The sequence below is a fragment of the Malaclemys terrapin genome, chromosome 3, assembly GCF_027887155.1.
Source record: "Malaclemys terrapin pileata isolate rMalTer1 chromosome 3, rMalTer1.hap1, whole genome shotgun sequence".
NCBI lineage: Eukaryota > Metazoa > Chordata > Testudines > Emydidae > Malaclemys > Malaclemys terrapin.
Genome location: NC_071507.1, coordinates 7,954,165 through 7,981,557, shown reverse-complemented (window position 1 = coordinate 7,981,557; position 27,393 = coordinate 7,954,165). Strand labels below are relative to the sequence as shown.

At 40.4% G+C, this 27,393-nt stretch overlaps 2 protein-coding genes and 1 long non-coding RNA gene across 5 annotated transcripts in view; 1 reads left to right on the top strand and 2 right to left on the bottom strand.

The window, feature by feature from the left end:
- The first annotated feature begins 45 nt into the window (after positions 1 to 45).
- On the top strand, positions 46 to 1,251 carry LOC128834866 (uncharacterized). The gene is made up of 2 exons (XR_008444502.1): positions 46 to 990; positions 1,110 to 1,251. It is a non-coding gene; the product is annotated as an uncharacterized LOC128834866 (long non-coding RNA).
- Positions 1,252 to 2,374: 1,123 nt separating this feature from the next.
- CRLS1 (cardiolipin synthase 1) lies at positions 2,375 to 12,506 on the bottom strand. Of its 2 annotated transcripts, none has more exons than XM_054024014.1 (7): positions 12,008 to 12,506; positions 11,208 to 11,345; positions 10,087 to 10,216; positions 9,054 to 9,139; positions 8,447 to 8,515; positions 6,850 to 6,941; positions 2,375 to 4,293 (listed from the first exon to the last, which is right to left on the bottom strand). In XM_054024014.1, exons 1-7 carry the CDS (start codon positions 12,419 to 12,421, stop codon positions 4,206 to 4,208), a joined length of 1,017 nt encoding a protein of 338 aa, XP_053879989.1. In that variant the 5' UTR covers positions 12,422 to 12,506; the 3' UTR covers positions 2,375 to 4,205. The 2 variants fall into 2 exon arrangements, with proteins under 2 accessions (XP_053879989.1, XP_053879990.1); XM_054024015.1 differs by lacking the exon at positions 2,375 to 4,293 and adding an exon at positions 4,300 to 6,668.
- A 1,871-nt stretch (positions 12,507 to 14,377) lies between these two features.
- MCM8 (minichromosome maintenance 8 homologous recombination repair factor) overlaps positions 14,378 to 27,393 on the bottom strand; it is a 31,190-nt gene continuing 18,174 nt past the window's right edge. The window contains exons 14-20 of one of the 2 annotated variants that reach the window (XM_054021319.1): positions 23,385 to 23,526; positions 22,360 to 22,555; positions 21,892 to 22,111; positions 19,461 to 19,670; positions 17,890 to 17,966; positions 17,124 to 17,313; positions 14,378 to 15,396 (exon numbers count right to left, since the gene is read on the bottom strand). In XM_054021319.1, the coding sequence (XP_053877294.1) occupies positions 15,304 to 15,396; positions 17,124 to 17,313; positions 17,890 to 17,966; positions 19,461 to 19,670; positions 21,892 to 22,111; positions 22,360 to 22,555; positions 23,385 to 23,526 (1,128 nt within the window). In that variant the 3' untranslated portion in view covers positions 14,378 to 15,303. Of the gene's footprint in view, positions 15,397 to 17,123; positions 17,314 to 17,889; positions 17,967 to 19,460; positions 19,671 to 21,891; positions 22,112 to 22,359; positions 22,556 to 23,384; positions 23,527 to 27,393 lie in introns of those variants that run through there. The other variant, XM_054021321.1, reaches the window with a different exon arrangement.

Below are 27,393 nucleotides of genomic sequence, written 5' to 3'. Positions count from 1 at the left end.
TCCAATACATCAGTTAGTCTTAAAGGTGCCACAGGACCCTGTTGCTTTTTACTGTTATTAGGCACTAGCAGAGTACACTTGTGTACATTTACCTGAAGTGAGAATTACAGCTGCTGCTGTGTAGCTGTACATTGAGCCTCCTAATGTGTCTTCCAGCAAACGATTGAAAATGAAGGATGGGAACGGTCTTGGGGTCCTCCATTGAGAGGGGCCGCACACCCACAATGCCAGCCGACCTCAGTGGGAATGGCAAATGGGCAGCACCAGCCACTTAAGAACAAGACATGAAGATTTAATGAATAAAAACAAGTATATTATAAGCTCCTTGGGGCACGGACAGTCTTTCCGTTCCATGTTTGTACAGCGCCTAGCACAGTGGGGGGTTCTGGCCCATGACTGGGGCTCCGAGGTGCTATTACAATACAAATAATAGAATGTTGTGTGGAGTCTCCAAAATGAAAGTAAATGGCTATAATTATAACGTGGGTCACAATCATTCCCCCATCAAAAGAATGAAACAAGTGAGTTAGCACCATGATAAATGATCAAAGCCTTGGATTGACCTGCAAAGGTAGTAGAATAGTGATGAGGTTGACTGGACCTGTCATTATTATACTGAGGTAGATAACTGAGTATCAGTGCAACCTTGTAGGGGTTGAGATAAACCCTGTCCACTCCAGTGGACATTTAGGATATGATTTTCCAAGATGCCTAAGAGATCTGGATTCCAATTTATTTAATTTAAATAGGAATTGGGCATCCAAATCTCTTACGCAGCTTTGAAAATCTCAGCCTTAAATCACCCAAGGCCCTGTTCATAAGAGACTGGAGTTATCCTGCTGTCTTGATCAAATATTTCTCTCCCTGCTTGTTGTTCAGGATTGCAGGTGTTCATTAGCAACAGCCCTTTATCCTTTAGAGGTGGCTATATATCAGGAGTGCTGTATGAATATGATCTGTGAAGCCCTTTGGGATCCTTGCAGATGAAAGGTATTTGTGTTGTGATGGTTATTTTTACCATGGTAAAAATAGCACATACCCTGTACTAATGGAAATAAAAAAATGCAGCATGATAATGAAATAACCACAGTCTTGTTCTTGTTTTAAAGGCAACAGACAAGTGTACAATAACAAGATCAGGACTTTTTTGCCTGTTTGATCGGAGTGAAATCTGGACATCTCTTTCCACAGTAGTTTTGGAGCATACAATAAAGTATCATTTTTATTGTGGTACACTAGCACGTACTCTGATGTCAAGATTGTTGGGTTTTCATTCTGTTTCACAAGCATTAATATATTTACTAGTGCCTGCTATCACTGAGTCCCAATTTTTTCCCTCCTGCTCCACGCCAGCTGCAATTAATGCCTGGCACCATCTTTTGATAACTACCCTATGCCTTAGAGAATACCTTTTATACCACTCTGAGTCACTGAGGTCAGTTATCCTCACTAACTTTCCATAAACCAAACCTATATTAAAGGTGACTTGCAAACAGAAAAATAGACGCAAAAGAGCACAATCCCTATGATATAGAAAGGAAGCATGAACCATAATTTTAATTTTTTCAGGCATCAGCAAAATGGAAACATTATTTAAAAACCTGCAAATTAAGTTCCCTACTATCTTTAATGTTTAATTTTTTTTTTAAAGCTGTTACACACCTATAAAAAACTGTTAATTAGTCTGACTTTGGCTCTACTTGTTCCAGCAACATGCAGTGTTCAGACCTAAATAACTACACCTCTACCTCGATATAACGCTGTCCTTGGGAGCCAAAAAAAATCTCGCCACATTATAGATGAAACGGCGTTCTATTGAGCTTGCTTTGATTCACCGGAGTGCGCAGTCCCGGCCCCCCAGAGCACTGCTTTACTGCGTTATATCCGAATTTGTGTTATATCGGGTCACGTTATATCGAGGTAGCAGTGTATGTGTCTGCAGGGAGAGTCTAAACTATTTCCCCCGTCAATCCAATCTCACGTGGAAAAAAAACTAACTTAAAACAAACCAAGGCAGCATTAAATTGTTTCTCAACACCATGAAATGTGGAAATGCAGCCAATAACCGTGCCACTCTGGGGGGTCACTACTTGTTCAAAGACTCTTCACTTGCAGAATGGACCAAGGAGGACAGCTTTCATCCTGACAAATACAGCCATTTGAACTCAGTTGCTTTTCAGATGTATGCCCCAAGGTGATTATTTTTGCACAACAAAGAGCTGGGATGTGGAGTCCATGACTGTTCTCATGGGTAAGGTGGAGTATCATTTCTGTACCGTAGCTATATTTTATTAGAAGCAGTTAATATCCAGAATAAACCAGTAAGGACAGAAGGAGCAACTAACGTACATGCTAGAAACAGCCAACAGCTCTGCACTGTTTAACAACTTCATTTAATACAAATACCTTGGAGACAACTCCAAATACTGTACAATAAGCTAAATACAAAGACAAATTATGAAACGGCGTAGCCATTGTATTCATTAATGTGCTGAGGCACCTGCATGCTGACATGATCCTTCAGTAACCTCAACATTTTGCCATTCCCCACCAGATCATCATATTCAAGTGTACCTCACTATACTTGAGATGGTGGTAATGAACAAAAAAAAGGAATGACCTGAATGGACTTTGTCATCTCTCCATTTTAAAATTGTGTTGCTGAAGAAATACAATACTCCCAATTAACCAAATGTGCACATTAAGAAGAAACATTTTATAGGATCTGCTTTACATTTATCCTTCCGTTGCAAATAAGACAGAGTTGGACTGCTGGATATGGTGATAGCTAAGAGACAGGTATTGAATAAAAATTAAACGTTGTCTGTGAACCATTTCTATACAAGTTAAAAGATAAAAAATTTAAATGTTTTATATACTCACCTACAACCACACCCCCTCAAAATCAGTATGTAGCTACAATAAATTCACTTTTGGTGATAGAGCACCATAGTCCAACATATATTACCTATTTTCAGTTACTTTACCTCTTCACACCTCAGTTCTTTGCTACTACATGCAAAACATACATCTGGCTCCAAGGTATTTAATAAGAAGATTTCATTACTGTTAATATGAAATCTCTTGTCCGATACTTTTTGTAGCTATCAGAGTATAAGCAAGGAACGGGCATTTAAGTCTGTAACTTTAAATAGTGTTGCTCTATTCTTTGATCACAGGTAGTAAATTGAGATCATAGCAACACCTGATAAACAACGCAGTCAGAGATATAGGAGAATCACGCACAGAATATGCCACTTTAACAGTTTCTAATGAATCCAGTGATTTGGACAAGCATTTAAAATGCCTTGATTTTTCTCATTTCTATTTACGTTGATATTTCTGCTCCAAGAAGATCTCAAACTGACCAAGCAGTTTTAAAATAGCCAGCATAGTTCACACAGGAAGTTCAGTACCTTGGTTTCTCAACCACTATCAACTAGCAGTACTAGAAACATGCTTCTATTTCAGAACTCAATTTATCTACGTCTGTGACACTACACCATGAGCCCTAATGTCACTAGAACCTTCTCTCTGGGGACAGATAGTTACCTTGGTATTTTTTACTGAAGAAGAGAATAACTCTGAAATACTGTATGGACTATTATTCATATCACAATGAGGATTTAAAAACTTGGGGCGAAAAAAAAGGATCACTTTACGTTTCTGAAGGTATCATTCCCTCGTGATTTAATGCTTTCCTTTGCAGCAAACTATAATATTTAGTAAATTCTAATAAGTGATTCTGTCTTGAGACAGTATACAACAGTTTATCTTTATAACTCCATGCATTCTAGATCTGAGAAGAAAAGGGAGCTTCGTCAGCACGCTATTAGAATCTAATATACTGTTCAATTCTGTGGGAAGTGTGCAAACTTTAGCTTCTGAAAAGCAATATAAAAAGAGATACAAGATTCAAAATGCAGGACAGCCACTGGTGACTTAAAAGTGCTTAAGAACATTGTGATTTTTCTTAACAATTATATTTTTATTTATAACTTTCAAAAAATACATTGAAAATTCAATACATTTACAGTACATGATCAGACTTCATTTTTACTTCATATCAGTCCAATTGTGATGACATGGTTTGAATTGAAACAACTGTCCTAAAGAAAAACAGAGTTCTTATTCATAGGCCAGTTATATTGTCCTTTGCAATATAGAAAACAGTGATGTCAGGAGATGGTCCTTTCTGTAACATTTCATTTGTTGTTTATTACCTGGACTGTTTTCCGACCATAATGATAATAACTGTATGCAGACGCTGCTGTTGTGAAAGCTGTAATACACCTTTGGGGGGAAAATGGTTAACATAAATTAGTTTCTTTGTGCTTAAATATTTGAATAATGCCCCAAGCTGTATTTTAAATGGTTTCCCTATTCTTTGCTACAATCTGAGTGTGTATATTATGGGACAGCCTATGCTAGCCACAGAGACTGAGATCAAAGGTTGAAGAAAGTGTGATTAAGGACATTCTCACCCACCCCTTCTCATTTTAATGATTAACTTCGATTGTAAACAACAAATCTCATATTCAAAACTAAACCTCACTGCAAAGCAAAGTGTATTCACATAAGCAAACTTCATTGTTCAGTAGTCTGCTTCACCACAGACTTCATCATGTACTGGGCTGAATTTTTAATCCAGTTATACTTGAAACAGAAAAGTGGGGGGACAAATCTGGCTCAGTGTATCTGCAGTGTTAACCAACTTGAGAACTGGCTGACACTGAAAGACTATTCCCAGACCAAATGGATTACTTCCAAGGGTTTCTTGTTTGTTTGTTTTTAAAAATATATGCATGACAACTGCCACCAAAACCACCCCCCCCCACTAAAATCAAGATAATAATTCTTGCTTGCTACATCTTAAAATATACATACTGCTACTGTTTCAATCAATTGCACTCCGATGATGGCTACACAAGCCATAGTCAAATCTCTATTCTAAAACTAGTATAATCTAATCTGTTTTTATAGTTAACTCTTGTGAGACCTTTTAAAAATTCTGGTAAGTTATATCTACCAGTTCTCCTTTATTCACTGTTCTGTTAACTTTTAAAGAATCCTAATAGGTGAGAGCAAAAATGCCTTTTACAGAAGCTATCCCAGTTTGCTTCCATATAGTATCAAGTTTTAATAAGTATATTTTTCAACAGATTTACTTGGTTATTGAAATAAAGGTCACTAATTACTCAGAACCTTTTAAAAAATAGGTATACTGGATCCACCAGTTCTTTAGTATAGTTTCTAACTAATAGTAGATTGTGTATTTCTATTAACTGCTCAGCCACTTCATTCTTATAGTAAGTTCCTTTACAATTCATGGACAAATACCATCTAGTCTGTTCACTTGTCGCAATTTAAATTATCTTTCCTTCTAAGCATCCTAAATTGAGAGTGTCTCACACCTTTATACCTGAAAATAGCTGAGAGAGACTTGGGCAATTTCCTGCAATAACTTTGGGAGATCTTGCTATATTAAGTTTATGTATCATGAGTCAGGGACTGTATGTAATTTCACAGGGAAGGGAAACTACAGCTCTTCTGGGAACGAAGAACAGTGGGGGTGATTAGGCAAATTCACTCAGGTTGTAACACCTTCCGAGAAGTACCACACCACCTAGAAAGGCTCATATATACTAGTTCAAACTGGATTCACCAGAGACCAACTGACAAAAAAAGGACTTTGGGATGCCCAGCCTGAGTTTAAACTGACTCAGGGCCTTCTTTCTGATCCAGCAAACTGTCCAAGGGGAGTCCCAATTCTTCCTGGAAAAGATTGAAAGGACTTTGGCCTACTGAGGCCCTATAAGATTGATAAGTAATTTACGGTGAGCTTTTAGCATTATTATCGGGTTTTTTTGTTTTCTCTGTAATGCTTTCACCTTAGGAATAAATGTGCTTGCTTCTAAAGAGCTGTGTGGTAACTTGTAACTGCTGGCAATTATACTGTTCATAAACCTTCAGAGAGAAAGCAAAGCACAGACACTGGTGTGTTTAGTCAATCTGGCTTGCTGGTAATATCACAGTATAGCTAGGGAACTTTGCAGCCTGGAAAAACATGAGGGTCTCTGCCAAAAAGAAGTGACTGCTGAGGAGCTAGGAGCCTAGAGGCGGTGCCCTTGAGGGCCCATGCAGGGAAAATACAGGTGCAGTTGCCCTGAACTGTGACAACAGCTATGCCAGGAAAGACTGATGGAAATAAACCATTGTGTTCTTTTTCTCATAGATTGCACCTATACTCCCTGGTAACCTAGTAGACATCACTGACTCCCTCAAGCATCTTATTTCAGAGATATTTAAAGAACTTCTTCTTTTTTTTTTAAAGTTATTTGCTCTTCAAATTGGTTAATTTCTAGTTTGTTTTACCTGCCATAGTTTGTCCATTTCTACTGGCATCACTTGTGCTACAATTTTAGCAATGAAACCTTTTAACTGGAAAAAATGCCATAACTTTCCATTTAACAATATCAGATTTTTCCTGACCTTTCCACATTTATGTATGTATTTTAATTTAGGGATGTGCATACCTTCTGCGATACCTTCATGCTGATTTGGAAGACTTTAGTTTCTTAACTTTTCATCCTTGGGTTTTGACTGGCTTCCTCATGTGTTTAGCTATTTCTCTCATAACAAATTAAGCACTGATATATTGCTTGGTTCTGTTTCAGCCAAAAAGAAAATGTCATCTAGAAGAGTTCAACCATACAAGTCTGTAACCTAATTTAGGCTTACTGAGGCAGACCCTTCTGTTCCACGAAGTTAACTTTTTAATTCAATCGGAATTGTTAGTTTCTTTACAAGTACATTACAGATATCACAAAAAATAAAAATGTAACTTACCATAAAGTCTGTAGATATATGCTATCTACGTAATCGAAAACAGGAGCCGCTAAAGAAGCTGCCACCAAGATTAGCTGAACTGCTGTGTTCATCTGGTAAAAATTAAATGTAAGTTGTGGCTGTACTGAAATAGAACTTTACCACACTCAGGTCCTACACGTTACTTAAGAGGTTACTGATAACCTTAGCCAATATATGGAAAACCAGGCAAAATACAAGTTTTGAGATATAGCTGCTGAACGTTTGCTTTGTTAATCAGACAACTTATGTGCTTATAATTAAACATGTGCTTTGCTGGATCACACCCAGAGTACTCAGGACTTGGTGGAATAAAGCCCAATATAAGAATGTGTCAGTATTAAGTTAGGGTTATCATATTTCCACAATCAAAAAAGAGTACAGGGGGGAGGAGCCCCGCTCTAGCCCCGCCCCACCCCCATCCACTCCCTCCCACTTCCCACCCCCTGACTGCCCCCCTCAGAACCCCCAACCCCACCCCCTGCTCCTTGTCCCCTGACTGCCCCCTCCTGGGACCCCTGCCACTAACTGCCCCCTAGGACCCCACCCCCTATCTAAGCCTCCCTGCTTCTTGTCCCCTGACTGCCCCCTCCTGAGAACCCCCCACCCTAACTGCCCCCCTAGGACCCTACCTGTCCCCTGACTGCCTCGACCCTTATCCACACCCCCACTCCATATTCACATCCCTGCCCCCAGACAGACCCCCAGGACTCCCATGCCCTATCCAATTGCTCCCCGCCCCGACAGGATCCCCAGAACTCACGACCCATCCAACTTCCCCCCTCCCCCCTCCCGTCCCCTGACCAGGGCCGACTTTAACAAATGCCCAGGAATCGGGCTGCGCTCCGGCCAGGGTCGTGGGGCTAAGGGCCGGGCCAGAGCCGCTGCCCTGGGGCCCGAGCCGCTGGGGCCAGGGCCGGTGTGCTTGGCCGGAACCGGGGCCGCCGCCCTGGGGCCCGAGCCGCCGGAACCAGGGCCACCGCGCTCGGCCGGAACCGGGGCCACCGCGCTCGGCCGGAACCGGGGCCACCGCGCTCGGCCGGAACCGGGGCCACCGCCCTGGGGCCCAAGCCTGTCCTCCCCAGAGTCCTCCTCCTCTCGTCCCTCGCCCCAGCTTACCTGCTGCTGCCCACCTGCCCCTGCTTCTTTTCAGGCTTCCCATGAATCAGATGTTCGCGGGAAGCAGGGGAGGGGGAGGAGGAACAGGGGGGGCGGAGTGTTCAGGGGAGGGGAGGAGGGGGAAGACAGCTGCCAGGCCGGACGGCGTGCTAAGGCTGCAGGGGATGGGGGGAACCAGGAAGGGGCTTTGGCTGCCGAGCGGCGCTTGGCCGCCGCTTTTTTATCTATAAATAGCCGACCAGGGGAAATCCCGGACATTTTTAGATTTTTAGAAACCCCCCTCCGACGGCTATTTATAGATCGAAAAGCTGGACATGTCCGGGGAAATCCGGACGTATGGTAGCCCTAATTAAGTGCTGCCGAAGACAGCAGTCAGAAAATTAAGAGTGCTTCAGAATGGTGAAAGCTCCTGGATGCTGAAGAAACAGTAATTTAGAGACTAATAAATGATCACCTTTACCTTGCTGATGAAAGTTGGTTTTAACTGGGCAGTGGCATAACAGGGATTGAAATATCTACTAAGTGTTCTCTGTGAAAGAAAGATAAAGATTATTTATGTTTAATGTGTGTGTTTGAAACAAATCTCCACAAAGAACACACTACAGAAAATCACTCACAGCACTGGAGAAACAGTTACACTAATCTATTCTTTGACAAACTGACATTTAAAAAAACTATGTAAGACATTAAACTGAAATATAACAGTACAAGTGGCAATACAGAGACAATAAAAGGGTTACTTAATAACTAGTGAAGTGATGGAACCTTGCTTTTGTGCCCTGATATAATTGCTGGATTTCATTTTGTAAAATATTAGTTTATGGTCTCCTAAATTTCATAGTCTCATATGCAATGTTGTTGTTCTCTTGCCAGGTAAGTCTTCACTATTTCCCCCTAAGTTTTGGATCTGCATCAAGCTGCATAACAAAGCTTTGGCCAATATGTTTGTTAAGTAATTGCTGCTTCCTACCCCTGCTATATACACATCCTAACAGATAAGCTATTCAAAGTCCAAACCTATTTGATTTCATGTCCATCCACAATTTGTTTTAAAGCCAAACACTTACCGGTAGGGATAGTGTTTTGTATCGCACATAAAAAACAGCACCAATTAGCACTATGTCCCTCAAAATGATCAAAGTAGTCAGTGGAACTGAAAAACAAATCAACAAAATATAGATATAGAAGAAATTGTCTGGATTTGAAAAATCTGATTTAAACAGGTTTTTAGCTGTAGATAGACAAAGTCCACCATGATACCCCACTACTACATGTTCACATGTGCAATCCCCATTAACACAAAGAAAATACAAACTATTCGTCTTTTCCATCTAAATAAAAAGCAATTCAAATTTGAGGGGGGAGGGTAGGAGGCAAAATATGTATGATTTAGCATTCAGTGGCAACATCTAATGGCATCAGAAGAGCATTACATTATCCTGCAGCACTTCTTGCAACCAGCACCTTGCCTGCACAGTCAGACCCATGCAGATGGCAGAGGTGAATTGGTTCCACTGTTGTCTGTGGAGAGAAAAACACCCTCCTGCCAGAATCATCATCTATTTTCAATAACTGCCAGTAAGCATGAACTCCAGAGCAGCCAAGACAAATCTGAATTAACTGGCAAGGGTGGCCCCAATCATCCCATTTCGGATTGGAAAACTGGAGTCTAGCACAGAGACTGATAAAGAAAGAAATATCAGTCTCAGAACAGTGGTTTGATGTAGTTGTGTATGACGTATGTTTTCTTTTAAAATGTGAGTTTTATGAGTGGAAAGTGCAATAAAATTATTCTTTGTTAAAAACAGAGCAAACTACTGCTGAAGCTGAACCTAGTGACAGAGACTGTTCAGGTGCTCAACAGCAAAACAGAATTAAAAGTAAGTCAGAATTTTATGATTTAATATTTAAATAAAGTTCTTTAAACTTTCTTTTAAATAGCCAACAGTAAAACCCAATAGACAAAACTGTTGTAAGCTAAAACTAGTTTTCCTCCTTGACAACATAAGAAGTGTCTTCCTGCATTAAGTCCACTTCTCCATACTATTTAGTACTATTTTATGAAAAAAATAAAAATACATGAATTTAACATGATCTTACCTGGAATAAGACTTGCACAAGTGAGGCTGACATACAGGACACTGATAAGAATTTTATCAGCTAGCGGGTCAAGGGCACTTCCCAAAGCAGATTTCTGACTGGACCAGTTTCGTGCAATAAAGCCATCCAACTATAAATACAAGTTTAATATGTGAATGTTTGATAGCTAGAAAAAAAAAAAATCAGCATCTACTACGGTTACCAGGATATGTGATAAGCAAAATGAATATAATGTAGGTAATTAAAAAGTTATAAAGTATTATCAGAAGGGCTGTAAAGCGATTTAAAAAAATGAATCGTGATTAATCACGCTGTTAAACAATAATAGAATACCATTTAAATATTTTGGATGTTTTTCTACATTTTCAAATATATTGATTTCAATTACAACACAGAATACAAAGTGTACAGTGCTCACTTTATTTTTAATTACAAATATCTGCACTGTAAAAAACAAGAAATAGTATTTTTCAATTCACCTAATACAAGTATTGTAGTGCAATCTCTTTATCGTGAAAGTTGAACTTACAAATGTAGAATTATGTAAGAAAAAAACCTGCATTCAAAAATAAAAATGTAACACTTTAGAGCCTACAAGTCCACTCAGTCCTACTTCTTGTTCAGCCAGTCACTCAGACAAACAAGTTTATTTACATTTGCAGGAGATACCACTGCCCACTTCTTGTTTACAATGTCACCTGAAAGCGAGGAAAGGCGTTCGCGTGGCACTGTTGAAACATATTTAATCTGCATACACAATTACCTCTTCTAGATGCAGAAATTCTTAATCTGCATTTGCAAGCAGCCAGTTGCATGCGTAAATACAGTTTATACACAACTCACTGGGGGATTCTCAGTTGCCTGTTTAGGGAATCTTTAAGGCTGTTTTGCACCAACAGAGCAGCACAAAACAGCCTTAATGAGTGGCAGAATCTGGCCATCTTGTCATCATGGCTTTCTCAGGCATTTCTACAAAAGAATTTGTATACTAGCTGATCTCATTTCAAAATACTGACTTAAATTTTAAGAGAATTAGCAAACTGTTTATACATGATGCAGTAAGTGTGATTTTAAATTAAAAAACAACAAAATAAGTTTCAAAACTCTGTTATGCAACATACCAAGTCTGTTATCCCAGCCAAAGCAAAAACACCCAATGCAATGTTGAAATTTTCTTCTACAATCAAATAACCCAAAACTGGAGCCAAACCAATTCTTGCCAGAGAAAGTATATTTGGGATTGTCCATGGGTTTTCATACTGGAAAATAAGAAAATGTTAAAAAAAGAAATCAGTCAAGCCTTGCATGTGATTTGAATATTCAACGTAAATACATATTTGAGTGAAACCTGGATTGCCAGAATGCCTTGAAATACTGGGAAATAAACCTCAAACCTCTCTTGACCAGACCTAAACCTATAACCGAGACAAGAAGGGGAACCTGAACAGCTCCAATACCAGGTGCCATTTTATTCTGATACTTGACCACCCATGAGCAACCTTTTTTTTTAAAAAATAATAAAAAAACGATTTATATTAAAACATGCGAAATGCATCTTGGTAAGTTTGCTAGGGAAAAAAAGTTTTCATGCGACTTAGCAGGCAGAGATGGGGGGAAGCTCCGTTTTTACACTCCACCTGCTCACTGTTGTGACAACTCACGTCTTCACTAGGATTTGATCTTGAGTGAGGGGCAGAGGGCGGACACGACCCTAGAGGGGTCCCAACAGGGACAGTTACTAGCAGGCCCCTGACGGGTTCCTCCGGGGCAGTGTTAGCAACACCACCGGTGACCAGGCGGGCACGGTGGGAGGCTCCTTCCCCAGGCAGGGGGCTGTGGCTCTCGGGGCGGCCGGGGGACCGTACGGGGGGAGAGGAGAGGTGACCCCGGGACCGGCCGCATCTGCGTCTCACGCACGTACCAGCTCCGAGTACCCGCTGGCGGCTCCTCGGCCCCTCCGCGCCGCATCCCCCCGCGGGCCGGCCTCGCCGTCGCTGCGCCGCCTCGGCGCGGGGCTGTCCCCGCCGGCGGGGCGCGGGGAGTCGCTCGCGAGCCGCTCCGGGGAGAGCGGGGCCGGGGAGGGCGCGCGCAGCAGCAGCAGCAGCCGCCGCGGCTCCCGCCTCGCGCCGCAGGGGGAGGGGGAGGAGGGCGCCCGCGGCGCGAGGCCGCTCAGCGGGGAGGAGCCCAGCGCGAGGCAGAAGCCGCGGCGGCTGTTTCCGCCTCCGGCCGCCCGGGACCGGCTCGCGAGCGGCCTCGCGCCGCTGCCCCCCAGGGGCCGGCTCGCGCCTCTCAGGAGCCCCCAGGAGCACCTGCCCAGCCAGGCGGCGGCCAACATGGCGGCGTCCGCGTCCACCCCCTCCCCCCGTGAGGGCGCTGGGCGCACTTCAGCCCGGCCAGACGCAGGGGAGGGGGCAGCCACGCCTCCGTTCACCGGACAGATGTGTGCCTGAAGGCGTTGGGGTGGGTTTGCGACTTTTGCGACAGCTGCCTTTATGCTTTACGGCAATCGCCTCTCCTTCCCCCCCCCTCCCCCCGCTGTTAAAGGCGCACACACGCGCCTTGGGTCCTGCGGCTCCTCCCCACCAAGGAGCGAGTCGGGAGCCTGAGTGCTGCCTGGGGGCTGCCCCGCGCTTCCAGCCACGGCAAAGCCCCCGGGGGCTCAGCCCAGCCCAGCCCCGGAGCAGCTGCCTCCGACCAGCCGGCAACAGCCAGACTCGATTGGAAACTCACCGCCCCTTAAGAGTGAATATGCATATTAGGACCCTGCTCTTAGCTCCTGTGTTGCAGAGTTGTGTCTCAGAGTATCTCACTCTTCAGCCCGGTGTATCATATCACGTACAGGCCAGGGCTTTGATACTGAAGCTTAAAGATTTTTTGAAATGTTAAGTGCCACTCTACCCTTTTCATTGTTCACAAGGGCTCAAGAAAAATTACAAGAATGCAATCCACAGCTAACTGAAGGCAGTGAGACTTTCCGTTGACGGCAGGGGGCTTTGGACTAGACCTTTAATGAACTCATGTACGGTTTTTGCCCCTTCATTAACTATTCCACAGTTGATAAAGCAGTTTCTGAATTACATCATGGACAATTACATCATAGGGTAGGCTACAGAAAAGTTACAGTACATTTGTGTTAACAGCTAGATGACCAAAGCCAATAGAAGCTTCTACAGAAATAAGTAGCCTCTCTAAAACCAAATCAAAAAACAAAAAATCACAGTATGAAAAACTGGCTATGAGAATTTTGCAGTTTTTTTGGGCAGATTAATTGTACAGACCCAGCTATTAAGGTATTTGATAACTGAAGATCAAATATGTCTTCAGTCAAATCTTGAACTAGATAGTCAATGCAGTCGATATACTGCACAAGGATTCTTTAGCACTAGGGAATTGTCATACACAATAAATAGAAAGTAGAACAATCAGGATTTCCAGTTTTAGATTCAAGCACATAAAATGTCATAAAAACACATTGTTGGTGTTTTGTTTTTTAAATGAAGACCTATAACTGAAGTTACCCCTCATTTGCCTTTTTGCTGTTAGGTCATGATCCTAAGAAGGGTTCCTAATGGATAGATCCTTATACCTACAAATAATTCCATTGATTTCCCATGTTAGTAAAGGAACTGCTCGGGTGGATCCCTTTGCAGGATTCGAGGCTTTAAACTGTTTGCTGGTGAGAGGATCCTAAATCTCTCTTTCACACTCTGGGATTTCATCTCAAGGCGCAGAACTTCAGAGGCACAGGACTTAACTTTCCTCAAATTATGTTTAAAGAAAATAAATAAATAATAATTAAATGGAGACATCCTATCTCCTAGAATTGGAAGGGACCTTGAAAGGTGATAGAGTCCAGCCCCCGCCTTCACTAGCAGGACCAAGTACTGATTTTTGCCCCAGATCCCTGAGTGGCCCCCTCAAGGATTGAACTCACAACCCTGGGTTTAGCAGGCCAATGCTCAAACCACTGAGCTATCCCTCCCCCCTTTGAATTGGTTTAAAAACCACTGCTTCCTCTTAAATAAGTAATAATCTGCCTCAACTCAGAAAGCCTTCATATTCATTCACCTTTCTGATAAAATCATCATCATCATTTTCGTAGTGACCTCAATATATATCATTTCAGACATGTTCCCCAGCTTGCATTTGTATTATGGGAAGAATTACTTTAGGAAAAAACTGGATTACCAGGCATCAAAGCAGATCTTATATAAACACACACATTGTCTCACTTTTGTTAGATGTCCTTATTTAAGTCAGTTTAACATACATCAGGAATAATACAAATTAATGCACAAAATCTACATTATATTTATGACAAAATTGCTTTAAATTTCCATGCTATTAAGTATTTAATATCATTTAAAGACAACTTGTTGATTGAATCCCAAATTTAATAGATTTTAAATGAAGTATGTATATAAACACATTATTTCATTTCTATAATATTTAATATGTACAACTAGAGTTTGATTTTTTCAGATTAACATTTTAAATAAAAGCTCAAATACTGTATACAGCTCTTTAAATAGTAAGCTGCAAAAGTGAAACTTCAAACAAATTAATTTCTTGCAATTAAATACCACATTCCTTAAAACTATACATTGCATGGAGCCTCAACATGAAAACGTTATCAAATTTCTTGAAAACATTTCAAAATAGTGCTAAAGCTATTTAATTGATTTAATTACACTGCTAAAATCTGGGTTACTCTCAAATCTTTTCAATATTACCATTTCTGATTGAAAAAATACTTTCTGTAACATTTCTATTCATTTTAAAAGTAACACCAGGCATCATGAGTTATTTGAGCTAGAAGTAAAATCTATGATTGTCCTTTGATAGGATGAATGTAAATACACATTCTCCTCTTGCTATTATCTTTGATGATGGAGATCCTCGTCTCAAATAACTCTTATTTGAACTACAGTACCTCCAAATGGCAGCACAAAATATCATCTTCTCTGTTAACACTTCTGGAAGTAAATATGGTAGTGTCACTCATTCCTGAAAGTATTGCTTTTAAAAGGGCAGTTCTTCTGGGAATGTCATGTCTCAGCTAATAGAAGTTTTGGACACGTATAACATTTAGGAATATCCTTAGTAGACTGCAGGTTATAGGGTAATGGATTCCTGTTGCACCATGTCCACCAGTTACTCCATTTCAAAAAGGATTACTGTGCCTCAAGAACATTTGCTTCCATTGTGGTGGTTCCTTCACATAGTTTGAAGTTGATAAACTCTTGGACCTTTTTTCAAAAGATAACCCTGGTCATTTAGAGACCCAACAAAGCTTTCAAAATCAGATACCTGGAAGAAAAATAATGAGTGAAATATGTTTATTCAGCGTGAGAAACAATATTTATTATGTCTGATGTAAAGCAAGGTATGTTGCAATTCTTTTAAACATTTTAAAATGAATCACAGAAAGGAAATTAGTGTGAAGGGTTTAACTTCCGCCACAAACCTTTGGATCACTTGAAGGCTAAGTAAAAGTAGACTGTATCTTTCCTTGCTTTATTTCACCTCACTAAAAAAAAATTACAGTTTATAAACATCAACATCGAAAATGCTCCTGTTTTTGCCACATGGAAAATTAGTGAAATATACCTAAATCAAAGTTTCATGACATTTCATCTGCTGAGGGAGTTTTCTGGAAGAAAGTGTTTCAAAGGGGGAGATAATGTGGGTTTAAAAAAAAAAAAAAAAAAAAGCAGTATGAAAATCTTTTGCCAAACAAACACAAAAGCTCTAGGGAGAAATCCCAGCCCCTCTGAAATGAATGGCAAAACTCCCATTGACTTCAAGTGGGGTCAGGATTTCACCTTAGGTCTTTATGCTATGAAGAGATGGAATTGAGGGTGTGGCTAAACATTTTACACATACAGTGAAAACAGTAAATTGTAATTTTTCTTTAGTTTCACAAAAAGGTAAAAAGAGGAAGGGTGACATGTTTGTGAGTTTTGAAAAAGGATTCTGAGCCTTTCATCCCAAGGATACTGGTTTAGAGTGGAAATAGTCACCAAATGACTGATGGATGGCCCATGTAAAAGGAGTTGGTAATCACAATTGGACAGGTATCCACAACATTTAACCTGATTAGCAGCCTCAGAGGGGGCTTGGCAATTGACCCTACTATCTCATCCCTAGAGGAGGGCCCTCTGGCTAGAGGGGGGCTGACCTATGTGAAAAATAATATCACTGCCCACATTATAACAGTTCTATGGATAGAGAAATTCAGTTTCCAGCACTTTTCACAAGCACAGAAATCTTTTCTGAAAATATTTAAAAGGTCACTTTTCACTGGATGTTTCAGATATTCCAGCATGAAGTGAAACACAGAATTAGCTGACAATTATTTTCACTTAGAGAAAATCAAATGTGTATAAGGTGAGTTGAAGATCACAGGATATGTTGAACTTGCTGCCTTACGTGTTTTTGATATGCTTACCGTCTGATTAGCAACACTTTCACATTAGGAAAGTTTGGAACAGGAATGAAAGCATACAGACATCAGAAGGAAGACCAGAACAGAAAACACAGGAACATCATTTTCAGTATGGCAGGCACAACTTTTGGAGCATAAATTGGAGTGATCATAAGGATTATTATTAAGAAGAATTATTTGCATTATCATAGTGCCTAGGGGTCCCAGTCATGGACCTCATTGTGCTAGGCTCTATACAAACACAGACCAAAAAATTGTCCTGGAGCCAGAGGAAGCAAAACATTCTGGGACCAACTTGTCCTTGGCCAAAAAAGTCAGAGACAAATGTTAATAATAGCAGCAAAGTTAGTGCTTGTTGATGCAAGATGTTGTAGTTAGCAAGGCTAGCGACATTAGAAAGTTTACAATGGAAATGTCTCCATGACAGAGCTGAGAACAGCAGCAATATGTTTTGCTCATCCCTGTTTAATGGAGAGATATGGCACTTGTCTGCTGTTTCTGATTTTAATTTCTTCATTTAATTTTTCAGTTGATAATTTTAATGACTCCTAAACTGTTTTTCAAGAGAATCTGGATTTCCCCCACTTACTTTTATTTGTAGCTCCTTTGCAATCTGCCGAAGCTGTTGAAATGCAAAGAGATTGTTGTAGGTTCTTTCTGCAATATTGTTGAGTGCAGAAACAAATCTCTTTGCCTGTGACCTATTGCTCATCCCAGAACCATGCTGTGAGCGCTCAAAGTCCAGTTTCCCAAACTCATCAGAGTAAGTTCCTAGCATGCTAAAAAAACACAACCAAATGAGAATCAACAGAAGGTAAAGGTAGAAATGAATGAATTGGTTGGGCAGGGTCTTGCTATCTATCTGAAATATAAGAATGAGTCATTGAAGTCTCAGGTCTCCAAAGGGGCTCACAAATTGTGCAACTCCTCCCACTAAGAATAAAGCTAGCAGTTTGGAGGCCTTCACTAGGGGTCTGTTTGAACCACCTTTGGCCTTAATCAGTTCACAGCAAGAATTCAGCCTCTGAGTAAATGGAAAGACATTTAGAGGTGTATCTTTTCTAAAAGGCAAAAAGGACTGAATCTTCCCTACACTACAGTGTGATCATATTCTTTGAGTTGTCTATAATCATAGTGGTCATGATCCACATGATAAAATTAACATAAAAGGCAGGGTTGTATATTACTACCCTATTCAGCCAAACCCAAAAGATAAGACAGTTTGGCAATAGAGTTTGTATATAAATATCAATGGTCTGAACCATACCATCTAAGCATTCTCTTAGTTGTATGAAAAATAGTATTTTTTTAAAATGAATACCACTATTTGTTCTGATTTTAACACTGTACATCACCTGTATTTCATTATTTCAATTACATCCTTAGCATCTTCTTTGGTTGATTTTTCCCTTAATTCCAGCCTTGATCGTGCCTTAAACAAAAACCATATTTAACAATTAAGCTGAAGTTATGTGGTAGCCACCACATAAAAAAGGCTTAGTCTCCATCGTTCAGTCACAATGGTTGTATCAAGCTCTAAGGACATACTTGGGACCTGATCCTGCAGGACTCACAAACATAGCCACATTCTTCAATGGAATTTCTGACTAATCATTGCAGGATAAAGCCCTATCAATAAGTAGCAGTACTCCTACCTTCAAAACTATGTTAGTGGGTTGTGGTCTGGAAATTGCTGATTTGCTTTTTAACACTGCATTCACTGCACAACAACAAAGCACGACTAATGCTATTAGAACACAGCATTAAAAATACGTGGCAATAGCGATAAGGCCTGGGAGGAGCAGACACAGGTCCCTCTCTATACTGTTAAAAAAAAAAAGTTCTTCTGAAAAACCAGGTGGGTATCCTTGAATCCTGCTCCTCTCCCTATTGGCAGATACAGGAGGGGGAGAAAAGGGGAATAGGGTCTAGGGAAGGATGGGCAAGTTCCCAGCCTGGTAGATTTTTCTGTGATGGAAAGGCTGGGGAAGCCCTCCACAGCTCCTTATACAGCTCTTCGGGTTTTATGCCCCTCTTGCGACCAGCCATTTAAAGAGTCATCAAGATTTAGTCTTAGGAGTTTGACAGTTATTTGGTTTAATGTTATTTTGGTCCATAAGCAAGAACCAGGATACCCATCTAGCATCCCAATTTGCCTTTACTTTTACAATGGGCTTAGACACAGTTTGGGATGGAAAAGCTGCTTGAATGTACTCACCCTGCTGGAGCTGTGGCATATTGAAAGACCGTATTAAGCAATGAGACACAGATGAATGGATTTTAGGAACAAATAAGCTGAAATGTCTGTCTTCCACTTAGCCCTTTCAGAATGGCATAAAGGGTGAAAAAAAAATTAAGATTCTTTGTCTGGGTGTACCTTATTGCCTTGTCAGGCTTGCCTGACAGCATAGGCCCAACACAAAGGCTCCCAATGTTTCATATTATAACCTCACATTGAGCCTCTTGCCTCTGGTTTCCTCTAATGCACCCTGGAATCCAGATCTTGGGGGGAGGGATAGTTCAGTGGTTTGAGCATTGGCCTGCTAAACCCAGGGTTGTGAGTTCAATCCTTGAGGGGGCCACTTAGGGATCTGGGGCAAAATCAGTACTTGGTCCTGCTAGTGAAGGCAGGGGGCTGGACTCGATGACCTTTCAGGGTCCCTTCCAGCTCTATGAGATATAAATATATGGAGATACACCTATTTCAAAAGAGAAGCTGGAAGAATCAGTGCAAGGACTAGGCACTCCTTGTGCTGTGAAGGAGTGGTTACAGGGATCTACAGCAATTCTGATCAGCAGAAAACAGAGGGAATAGAAGCAGGTTGGGAGCCACAAATCAATTGCTAGCAACTCCTTAGGAGTGTTAATAGCTATATTAAAATACTTCGGGTGCCAGAAGCAAGAAGGATTACAGCTGGAAGTGTACCTCTGTAAGCCGAATCAGTGACTCCAGTTGCCTTGTGGTGATAGGTGTGCTGTCCACTCCTTGGTTCTGTTTCCGGAGCTCAAGATAGAATTCTTGGAGGACCTGAGCAGCTTCTGGAGATAACTTTGGGTGAACATACTGCCGAGCATATCCAACATACTTCCTCAATAGCTGGTGTGGAATAGCATCAAAATTTTCTCCAGGCATGACCTGAGCCAATTACAAACACATCTTTCATGCTCATGGACTCTAAATTACAACAGGATTACAGTATTCAGTAGCTTTTATACACTGGTCTTTCTTCTATGAACTCAACTCTCAGTTCTCAACAGGGTGTGCATTATAAATGACATTAGTTTGGTCTCTTCCAGACAGTACAAACCTCTAGTCTGCAGTGAAGAAAAATGAAAGTGCCAAATGCAACTTGGCAATATCAAGAGTCCTCTTTTGAAAAGACTCTTCACAATGAATGAGAATGATACTGAAAAGGTGACTATACTGAATCAAATCAGTGTGGTTTAAGATTAGAATCTGGCTGATATTATCATTTTATGGCCAATAAATAAATAAATAAGACACGGTCCCTGAAGAGTTCTGATCCTGCAATTAATCCCACACAATGGACTTCTGTGCCCATATGGAGCCTGTGATGCATGACCAGAAAGGGTTAAGCATCCTGCAGAATAAATGACTCAAATTCAACCCTTAAAAACATACGGGGAGATAATGTTTGTGTTTTTGTGTATTTACATATATATTGGGAGTGGTCAACAATGTAATCAAACAGTCCCTGTCTATGCTGTATTCTGTTAATTCAGAGATCAAAAAAAAATCTTAACATTTAAATGAATTCTAAACATAGAATATCTGTATTCATCTCTCTTTGAAGTGTATAGCAAATCATCTGCGAATGGTGGGAAAATGGTGCCTTGTGTTAATCTGTGTGGATAATTACCAGCTATGCTTAGGAAATGGGTCCACTTCAAAGTCCACATGAGTGCCTATTGTTCAACTAAGGACTCCAACCTGTCAAAGAAGGCCTGGAATTGTATAAAAGATCTTTGGGTCCCAATTCTTTTTACTTCAGTTCTGCTTGAGGTTTCATGAAGGGGAAGCCTAAACTATAAAGATTGAGATCCCAGTCCTAAACTGGAACACCCTGAATAAGATATTGGACAATGGACTATAACCTATGGACTAAATTCTAAAAGAACTCTTTGCAACTTCAAAGCTCACCATCTCTGCTATGAATCTGAACCTCAAGAATTGAACTCATATCTGTATGTATATTGATTTTTTAATCATACTCTCTCTTTTCTTTTTTAATAAATTTTATTTTGTTAATAAGAATTGGCTGTAAGCGTGTATTTGGCCAAGATCTGGAATATTCGTTAACCTGGGAGGTAATGTGTCGTATTCTTTGGGATTGGTAGAACTTTTTTATATGATGAATAAGATTTTCATTAATCCTCATCATATCTGACGTGGGTGTCTAGGAAGAGGCCTGAGGCTGGGTTACTTCAAGGGAACTGTGTTGTTGACTTCTTGAGTAACCAGTGAGATAATAAAGAATCTGTTTTGTGCTGGCTTGGTAAATCTAAGTATTGGAATATCCACCAGTTTTGGAGATTGTCTGCCCCATTCTTTGCAGTTCACCCTAATTGAGTGACCTCAGCTGGCTCCCCTGGGAATCTGATCACAGAGCACCACAGACATCAACAGGTACCCACCCACACAGAGTTCATTGCAGGATCAGGGCTAAAGACAGAGACGCACCAGGGAAGAACCAAACAAGGAGGCAGGTGGGACAAGTGAGGATAGGGTAAACAAAATTATATGGTTATTTGGAAGTAGCCCACGAAAGCTTATGCTCTAATAAATTTGTTAGTCTCTAAGGTGCCACAAGTACTCCTTTTATTTGGAAGTTAATCACTAACACTTGTTTTCATTTAGGAGAGAAACCAGGGTTGAAATGGGGGAAGAGAATGTAGGAACAAGACAGGGAGTAGAGAGTGGAAACAGGAAGGAGAAACCGGAGGAGGAAGGGGTAAGGCAGGTGAGGAAATCCACGAAGTAGCATTGGTAGATGAAGGAAGGAACCACCATCCCTGACAGCAAAGTTAAAAAATTGAGCAAAGTCTGAGCCTCACCAGGGTGGGATGGTGTAAAGGTGGTTCTGTGGGACTAGGCTTGCCCCAGTTTACCATCATCCACCCTACAAGAACTGCTACTGCAGGCAATTGGCAGGACCTGTGGAGCATAGGGACTTCCTATAGATATCCCATGGCTCTTTAAGGCTGGAGTTGGTTCCCCACATGGAAAGTGGAAGGGGAAACTGCTGAGATCCAACACCAGCAGGCAGCCTGCACTGGTTCCAATGGGAGATGCAGGGTGGGGAGGTGCAAAACAAAATCGGAAGAGAAAATTCTACCTTTAATTTTTCTGATAATGGTTTATCTGAGACTGCTTCAAGAATGGAGGTGTTTGAATCCTGTGTGTTGATGCGAGTCACTACAGCGCTGCTGTGTACTGCTTGTTTTCCAGCTCGCATTGCCATCACATGCTCAGAAAGCAAATGGTCATGATCTTCATTCGGAGTGTCCAGCAGGATAAATACCAAGTCAAACCTGGACAATAAGGCACTCCCCATTCTAGACAAAAATAATACATTGCTTATAAAAACAGACACAACGGAACTCTATAGCAACTTTACCTACTACCCTGCTTCACAAGTACAACTCAAGAAATAAATCAGTGTTGAGAGCTGAAATCAAAGCAAGATTATAATAAAACCTACTTTCATCCTCCAGGAAACTAAAGTACCATTATTCACAAACGGACCAAAAAAAGAGCACTTCCTCTTGCAAACTACATAATTAACATTTCAAAAAGTGCTTACTTTAAATTCTCAGAGACCGTTTTGGCTTTGTTATAATGTCCCCCAACTGGATTGGCTGCAGCGATGATAGATGTCCTAGCTGGCAAGCTGCAAACAATGCCAGCCTTAGCAAGGCTGATACTTTGCTGTTCCATGGCTTCCAGCAAAGCTTGGTGTTGGCTTCCCATCTTATCAAATTCATCTATTCCACAAATACCTGGAAACATAATTAACACAGAATAAAAGGTATCAGAAGACACACAGGTCATTGGCCAAATATTGATCCAGTATGCACCTTGAGCTCGATCCAAAGTCCACTCATTGCAATGTTCCCCTCAGCCCTGTCAGCATGGCTTGCTTCCATTCCATGCTGCCCCTGGGACTCTTCTGGTGGATTTGTAAGTCTGGAGGGGCAAGTATTAGAGGCAGGGATCAAATTGGTCTGGCTCACAACAGCTGTCTGGGCAGTGCACTATTTTCTGATGACTGCCAACTTGCACTCCAGAATCTAAGCCTTCATTAAAAAAACTTGGAACCAAGATTCTTAAAAAAAATGGTGCCGAACTAAGGAGCCTCTCTTTCAAAAGTGCTAAGCACCCAGTAGTTCCCAATTACATTTTGAAAATCTGGCCACTTAAGCACCTAAATAAGGACTTTCTGCAAATCTTAGAAGCCTGACTTTAGGCCCCCAATCTCAACTGAGTGCGTCACCCAAGCCTCACCAACGGGGACCACAAAGACCAGTGGACTCTATCAGGGCTTTCAAGAACCCACCAAGAGGAAGCCAAGCTGGAGGAGACCAGCAGAGAATGAGGAATCACATTTTGAACATTTGCACAAAATTTCTTAACTTTATTTTTAAGCATAAGATCTTGTTTAAAAAAGAAAGTTAGCCACAGATCTGTAGTTAGTAGTAGCAGCATCATACATATGTTAATCCTAGACTCAGTATCCCAGTGCTATCCCCCAGTTTGAGGGAAAATCTGAACAAAATGTTTAGCTAAAAACATTTGTCCATTCAATTTAGTTGCAGTTTAGTGTGTTACCTTGATCTCCAAGTACCAGAGCACCAGCTTCCAAAGCAAAATCCCCAGAGGTACTATCTCTAGACAGAGTCACAGTCAAGCCAGAGGTGGTGGTGGTATTGCCACACACATACACACCGCGAGGGGCAATATTGCACACTGCCTGTGGAAAACAATCACAAATGTTTAAAAAGTTACAGAAACATTATGTGGAATTGTAACTTACTCATACTAGAAAAATACCACAAATGGGAAAACATTAATGTGTTTGACCTTTTTTACGATTTTCAGTTTAACATGAGTCAATAGTATAATGGTTATTAACTGAGTACCCCTAGAGATATACATCCAAAACTGCAGAAGGTGGGAATCATTTTTGGCTTGCATGCTTGGGGTCAAAGTACTATCTGCTGTATTATTGTAAACCCTGAGACTATGCTACATGACATGGATTTGGATGTACTCGATTAAGGCACTGTAAGGGTTAATTAGATCACCTATATTAAACAGAATCTTATATTGATATTTTTCAAAAACAAAGCAGTTCAGACTTAAGCAGATATTAAAAAAAAAAAACCCCACCCAAATACAGCATTCTCCATCACTGAAATGCAGCCACATCACAAAGCAATTGCCAGACTGGAGGTCCGTCTCGCCTAGTACCCAGTCTCTGATAGTGGCCAGCACCAGATGCTTTGGAGGAAGGTGTAAGTAGTGCTCCCAGAAGTAAGAGTGGGATGTGGGATTATCTGTCCCCCAAACGAGGTCTCCTCCTGGTCTCTAATAGTTAAGGTACTGTCTTAAACCTTGAAGCATTAGGTCTCTACAGAAGTTTATGAGAAAAGTGAAAAAGATACAGCATAAAATTTCTCCAAGTTTCATTTTTATGCAGGAAGGCAGACAGAATGCAATGGCTCCAGTTAAATTTGGCTAGTGCACTCCAGTTAGCATCACTGCTCTTTTCCAAAGAATCTTTAGTGGCAAGTGACCAGCACCTGTTTTATTAAAAAGAAGCACAAATCTGCAAAATGCTCCTGAAGGTTATGCCAGAACAACATTTGTTCAGCACTGACGCTAAGAGAAAAGTATTGACTATTGAACCACCAGCACCAGCTCCTACTAGAGTTTCCCCATGAAAATTCTGATCTGGACAAACCTTGCAGTGTGATCTTGTCATATCTTAGAATGGCTGCAGGCCAACTTTTTGTGAATAGCACCAAAGTATTTAGTAAAGAAAGAGAAAACAAATCTTTCATTGTGTGCAAATGGAAGAACAAGTAGTTTAAATATTTCTTTATAAGTCATTTATACAAACTTGGCTTAGGTATGCTAAACCATCATCACAGCTTTGCCAATATTAGAAATTGAACTGATTCAAAAACTTTTTAATAGGGCTGTCAAGCGATTAAAAAAATTAATCGTGCATTTAATCGCGTTGTTAAACAATAATGGAATACCATTTATTTAAATATTTTCTACATTTTCAAATATATTGATTTCTATTACAACACAGAATACAAAGTGTACAGTGCTCACTTTATATTTATTTTTCATTACAAATATTTGCACTGTAAAATACAAAAGAAATAGTATTTTCAATTCACCTCATACAAGTACTGTAGTGCAATCTCTATCATGAAAGTTGAACTTAGAAATGTAGAATTATGAACAAAAAATAACTGCACTGAAAAATGAAACAATGTAAAACTTTAGAGCCTACAAGTCCACTCAGTCCTACTTCAGCCAGTCGCTCAGACAAACAAACTTCGTTACAATTTGCAGGAGATAATGCTGCCCGCTTCTTGTTTACAATGTCACCTGAAAGTGAGAACAGGCATTTGCATGGCACTGTTGTAGCCAACGTCTCAAGATATTTATTTGCCAGATGCACTTAAGATTCATATGTCCCTTCATCTTCAACCACCATTCCATAGGAAATGCGTCCATGCGGATGATGGGTTCTGCTTGATAACAATCCAAAGCAGAGCGGACCAATGCATGTTCATTTTCATCATCCGAGTCAGATGCCACCAGCATCTGACTCGGATGATGAAAATGATTTTCTTTTTTGGTGGTTTGGGTTCTGTAGTTTCTGCATCTGAGTGTTGCTCTTTAAAGACTTCTGAAAGCATGCGCCACACCTCGTACCTCTCGGATTATAGAAGGCACTTCTGATTCTTAAACCCTGGGTCAAATGCTGTAGTTATTTTTAGAAATCTCACATTGGTATCTTCTTTGCGTTTTGAAAAATCTGCTATGAAAGTGTTCTTAAAACAAACGTGCTGGGTCATCATGCGAGACTGCTATACCATGAAATATATGGCAGAATGCAGGTAAACAGAGCCAAAGACATACAGTTCTCCCCCAAGGACTTCAGTCACAAATTTAATTAACGCATTGTTTTTTAACAAGCATCATCAGCATGGAAGCATATCGTCTAGAATGGTGGCCGAAGCATGAAGGGGCATATGAATGTTTAGCATATCTGACACATAAATATCTCGCAATGCTGGCTACAAAAGTGCCATGCGAACGCCTGTTCTCACTTCCAGGTGACACTGTAAATAAGAAGCAGGCAGCAGCATCACTTGCTTTTCTGAGCGATTGGCGGAACAAGAAGTAGGACTGAGGGGACTTGTAGGCACTAAAGTTTTAAATTGTTTTGTTTTTGAGTGCAGTTATGTAACAACAACAACATCTACATTTGTAAGCTGCACTTTCATGATAAAGAGATTGCACTACAGTACTTGTATGAGGTGAACTGAAAAAGACTTATTTTTACAGTGCAAATATCTGTAATAAAAATAATATAAAGTGAGCATGGTACACTTTGTATTCTGTGTTGAAATAGAAATCAATATAATTGAAAATGTAGAAAAACATGAAAATATTTAATAAATTTCAATTGGTATTCTATTGCTTAACAGTGCGATTAATCGCGATTAATTTTTTGAGTTAATCGCATGAGTGAACTGCGATTAATTGACAGCCCTACGTTTTAAACATAAAGCTTTGTGCCAGCAAGTGAAATATTTAAAGATTACTGTAGAGAGCACTCAGCTGGACTTGGTCTGAAAAGGAGCACATAAGAATCAGACCGCTCAGAATGTGATTTGCAAATACTGTTCATAGACTAAGGTACATGTGACAAGATACTGCTCTCGATAGACGATGCTTTTAGGGAGAAGGGCATCAGGAGAGGGAGAGTGGAGCAAAGATACGTGTATTCCATTATACTTGCCTCTCCTTTAGTTCCTTCTTTGAATTCTACCTCTATCAATCACATGTTCTAATTTTAAAGATTCACACATTATCTACCCGTTTTCTGGATTTCTCGGTCAACACACCATTTTCCTTTCATTCTGCTTTTCTATCATGGTTCTTCTCTCTCATGAAAGATTTATGCCAGATTTTAAAGCGTATGACCTCGGTTACTAAGTATTTTAAATTAAGTGCATATTATCAGTCCCACAGAAAATAATGACTTTTTCCTGGCAATAGTACTTACAATTACTGTTTTTCCATCTTAATGCAATTTCCTGCCAGTGATACGTTATGAAAAACATGAAATGATCTCGATAATGCACATTTTAAAATATCTGCACAAGCACCTTAGAAATAGGAGAATTCTAAATGAATCTACCAATAATCAGACTAACTCCTCTTAGATGACCACTGAAGCAATGTGTCATTAGGATTTACATGTCACTCAAAAATATTGTCAGTAGATTTACCAGGAGGTCTCAGATATAGCCCATAACCCTGCTATCATAATAGGTTGGGCATTCTGAATATGACCATTCCTCAAAAACGTAACTCCAACAATAATAATACTTTGTCATTCTCTGGGACCTTTTGTCCAAATATCTCAAAGCCCTTTTTACCATGGCTGTTCTCAAACTCAATAAAATAATTGTTGCAAACTAAGTATTATAATCCCCATTTACAGATATGGAAACTGAGACAGACACACTAAGGCCTGGTCCACACTAATCCCCCACTTCGAACTAAGATACGCAACTTCAGCTAC